The sequence below is a fragment of the Pyxicephalus adspersus genome, unplaced genomic scaffold, assembly GCF_032062135.1.
Source record: "Pyxicephalus adspersus unplaced genomic scaffold, UCB_Pads_2.0 Sca3022, whole genome shotgun sequence".
Classification (NCBI taxonomy): domain Eukaryota; kingdom Metazoa; phylum Chordata; class Amphibia; order Anura; family Pyxicephalidae; genus Pyxicephalus; species Pyxicephalus adspersus.
In genome coordinates, this window is record NW_027320028.1 from 1 (window position 1) to 3312 (window position 3312).

A 3312-nucleotide genomic window follows, 5' to 3' on the forward strand; every position below is an offset into this window, starting at 1 on the left:
TTTTGTGAATTGTTAGTGACCATTTGAAGCCTGCAGATAGCACTTTCATGATACTTATCTATAAAAAAGTACCAATAAAAAGATTAACAGAAATTCAACAACTTAACCTTTCATATTTTTAGTAAAAATTAACCAGACGGGAAAATTATGGTGTTCGTTTTGCCTTTCTCTATTTGATATAAAAATTAGGGTAATGTAATATACAGCTGTGCAACCCTTCACAATCAAGCACAGAAAAGTTTTGAAAAACTCAATGTAAAAGCCTTTTCTTGAACTCCACAAAGTAAACAAGAAGTCTTGTACCTTCAAAGTAGTACTTCCTACAGATGAAACTGGTGGTAGGAGAGGATATCCTCAGCCAGTCTACCTTTTGTTTGCCTAAATGCAATCCACCTGTAGCAGTAAGTCTAAGCCTACTGTAGTATAACCAAGTGTAAAAGACTTCCTGTTCTCCTCAACTAATGATACAGAAAACTCTTACCTGCTGTGATATGTAAAAGCCATCTTCTTGTCCAGTTTGTTCAGCCCAAATTTTAGTTGCATCTTCCCAAGACATTCCTCTTTCTACACTTATCTGCGAATAATCAAGAACACGGTTCAGGAAGTACATATTAGCAGTGATTAAGATCACAAAGTACAGCATCCAGTCAGTCTAATCCAAAAAGTATCTAAATACCTTAGTATCTAAAACAGGCAAAACACAACTATTTTCAACATCTATCTATGCAAATCAGTACTATCTGAGCAATGGTATAACCAGAACTTACAGTGTACAATTCTACATGGCCTGAAGTGGAATATCCTGGTGTCAGGAACTTTTTAACCTCAGCCTTGCGAACCTTCTCATCCCCAGAGCCAAGATCTAAAAAGAAGAAAGTTTAAAATGTTTCCAGTGAACAGAGCAATTTTAGATTTCAAAAGTATGCTGGTTAAGTGTTTTTCATTACCTAGAATTCCCATGTCATATCTGCCATTTTTCTTTGCATTCTGTATAACTGCATTGAGTGTGTCCGAGAAGTACTGAAACAGGGCATTTTGTTGATGGACTTCCATACCCAAAATACGGTTGAGAAACTTTCCAATGTTGTTGTAATCTGTAAAGAACATACATTTTGGCAATAGAAAATTAATAAAGTTGCCCAATAAAACCTTCCTAAAAATCTAAAGATTGATTTCTCTTTGCATTCCAAAAATCTGCACCTAAGTAACAGACAGTACATGGAAGCCTGTTTTAGGCCAGTGGTTTGTTAGTGCATGTCACACAACAGAAAAAGGAAAAAAAAAATCTGTAAATACACTTTTACTTGTAATTTAGTAATGAAACATACCTTTATCGAGAGTCAAAATTCCTGAACGGTCTTCAACATTTATAAGTCCAACACCAATTAAACCTTGGCGAACATCTTAAAAAAAAAAAAATAAAAAATAAAAAAAAAGGAAAGAATCAGACAGCAGCCCATCACTAAGCTTGTATCACGGAGGATAGAACAGCTAGTTAAAATGCATCACTTGAACAGTATGGGCAAGATTATTATTAAAAAACAGGATTTATATAGCGCCAACATAGTATGTAGCACTGTACATTGAATAGGGGGTGCAAAGGACAGACAGATACAGACAGTGACACGGGGAGTAGAGAAACCTGCCCCCAAGAGCTTACAATCTAGGAAGATAAGCCGCAAAGACTTAAGAAAGGCATTGGGACAGGTGTAGTGACTGCAAAACTGAATTATTTTTTGTTATCAATTAGGGATTGAAATACCCCTCTAAAAAACAGGAAAGGTGCATGGATTATTACATGTGAAACTAAAATCCTAGTTTGTGTCTGAACCTAGTTTTACGTTCATATTATGAACAGACAACAAGTATAACATGGAACTCACTTCGCTGTAGACACAAAGTCATTTAGCTCTCCACCACCTTCCTCCAAAGCCTCCAGAGTTCTTGCCTCTCCTGTTGATTGCAGACCAATAACCACACACTTAAAGAGAAGAGGAAAAAAAAAGGCACAGGACAAAAATTTAAATTAGTTGGGGCTAAATGCAATTAGCAGCATTAATGCACAGAGGAAAAAAATAAATATACCTTTCCATTTTTAATTTCCTCACGAGCAAGCTGGACCACTCTTCTAACTTTGGATGCAATGCAGAGGTATTTAAAAAATCTTTGGTGAGCTGACCAGAACTGACCCCACATTGACTTTTTCATCCGCTGCTCAGCATCAATTAAATCAGCTGCTTGTTGGAACCTTTCTCTGGCCAACACCCACTTAAGAAAGGGGAAAAAAGACCACTTGTTAAAAAGGAGAAAACACAAGTAAATGAAGAAAAAAAAAATACATAAACAATTTCATTTAGTACATATCACATGACCAAATCCAGATATTTGGTTATCCGACTAACCACTGTAAGATCCCTGAGCAGTAGCTCAGATACAAAATATTTGAGATTTGGTTATGTGAAATGTTTTAGAAAGGTAGGGTCAATAAGGGTAGTGATGTTATTTCAACTATATTTTGGCCTGCATATATCCATACTTAAAGACAACCAGGAATAATTCTACATGCATTTGTAACAAATGTCAATTGTTATCCACAAAAATTAGAAAAAAAATAGCATAACATTTTTTCCGTAAATTAAGAGTGCTGAACCTACATAGAACAGTTAAAAGGAAAAAGTTCATACCAGTTTCACAGATTTATTGTACATTTTCACATAATCATGGCTGAGAGGAACTTCTTCAATTTTGAAGGTCACACCAGTGAAGCTCAGCTGTCTAGCAATATACATGCCTCTTAGTTTCATATCCATAGCAACAATTTCCATGGCACCCACACCCCTAAAAAAAATAAAAATGTTTAGTGAATAAAATGTACAAGTTACTTGTAAAAAGATTAGTCAGATACTCTGAACTTTAGCCATGCTTACTTGAATAAACAGCTAAATAAAAGGCACATGCATAGGAAAATACGAACTTACACTAGGAAGCCAACAGTTTGCTTTGCTGCTTCCATATCAAGCAGTTTGTCTGCAAGGCTGCCCATAACACTTCACATGTTAATATGGAGGCATGGAAAGTGATAGAACAATACCAAGCACCAAATACCTAGTTAGACAGTATTTGAATATTAAAGCCTATTTCTGTTTGGTGTCTATTATCTCTGGAAGGTGTGAGGGTGCCTCTTAGGTTTTATGTAAAAGTATCTACTTTGCGGGAAGAAACAAGCCACACATTTGGCCCCATGCCTTACGGGAACTGGGCTTTAGGGTCAGATTCACCTTGATGACCACTGATCGTCTTGCATGCCTACAT

The 3312-nt window shown here is 36.1% G+C and overlaps 2 protein-coding genes across 2 annotated transcripts; both read right to left on the reverse strand.

The window, feature by feature from the left end:
* Positions 1–54: 54 nt before the first annotated feature.
* On the reverse strand, positions 55–1737 carry LOC140321369 (protein strawberry notch homolog 1-like). Its single transcript, XM_072398153.1, has 4 exons — positions 1329–1737; positions 948–1094; positions 768–862; positions 55–574 (listed from the first exon to the last, which is right to left on the reverse strand). Exons 2-4 carry the CDS (start codon positions 1051–1053, stop codon positions 455–457), a joined length of 321 nt encoding a protein of 106 aa, XP_072254254.1. The 5' UTR covers positions 1054–1094; positions 1329–1737; the 3' UTR covers positions 55–454.
* Positions 1730–2857, reverse strand: LOC140321370 (protein strawberry notch homolog 1-like). Its single transcript, XM_072398154.1, has 4 exons — positions 2685–2857; positions 2086–2268; positions 1884–1981; positions 1730–1766 (listed from the first exon to the last, which is right to left on the reverse strand). The coding sequence occupies exons 1-4, from the start codon at positions 2823–2825 to the stop codon at positions 1730–1732; spliced, it is 459 nt and encodes a 152-aa protein (XP_072254255.1). The 5' UTR covers positions 2826–2857.
* Positions 2858–3312: the final 455 nt, after the last annotated feature.

Bases quoted from the DNA above. Each gene is read 5' to 3' on its own strand.
- LOC140321369 (XM_072398153.1), bottom strand. From the start codon at position 1,053: ATGGAAGTCCATCAACAAAATGCCCTGTTTCAGTACTTCTCGGACACA. The intron at 863-947 runs GTAATGAAAAAC...TCTTCTTTTTAG, and splicing joins ATATGACATGGGAATTCTAG to ATCTTGGCTCTGGGGATGAG. The intron at 575-767 runs GTAAGTTCTGGT...GATTATTCGCAG, and splicing joins GCCATGTAGAATTGTACACT to ATAAGTGTAGAAAGAGGAAT.
- LOC140321370 (XM_072398154.1), bottom strand. From the start codon at position 2,825: ATGGAAATTGTTGCTATGGATATGAAACTAAGAGGCATGTATATTGCT. The intron at 2,269-2,684 runs GTATGAACTTTT...CCCTTTCTTAAG, and splicing joins ACAATAAATCTGTGAAACTG to TGGGTGTTGGCCAGAGAAAG. The intron at 1,767-1,883 runs GTGAGTTCCATG...CCTGTTTTTTAG, and splicing joins GACTTTGTGTCTACAGCGAA to AGGGGTATTTCAATCCCTAA.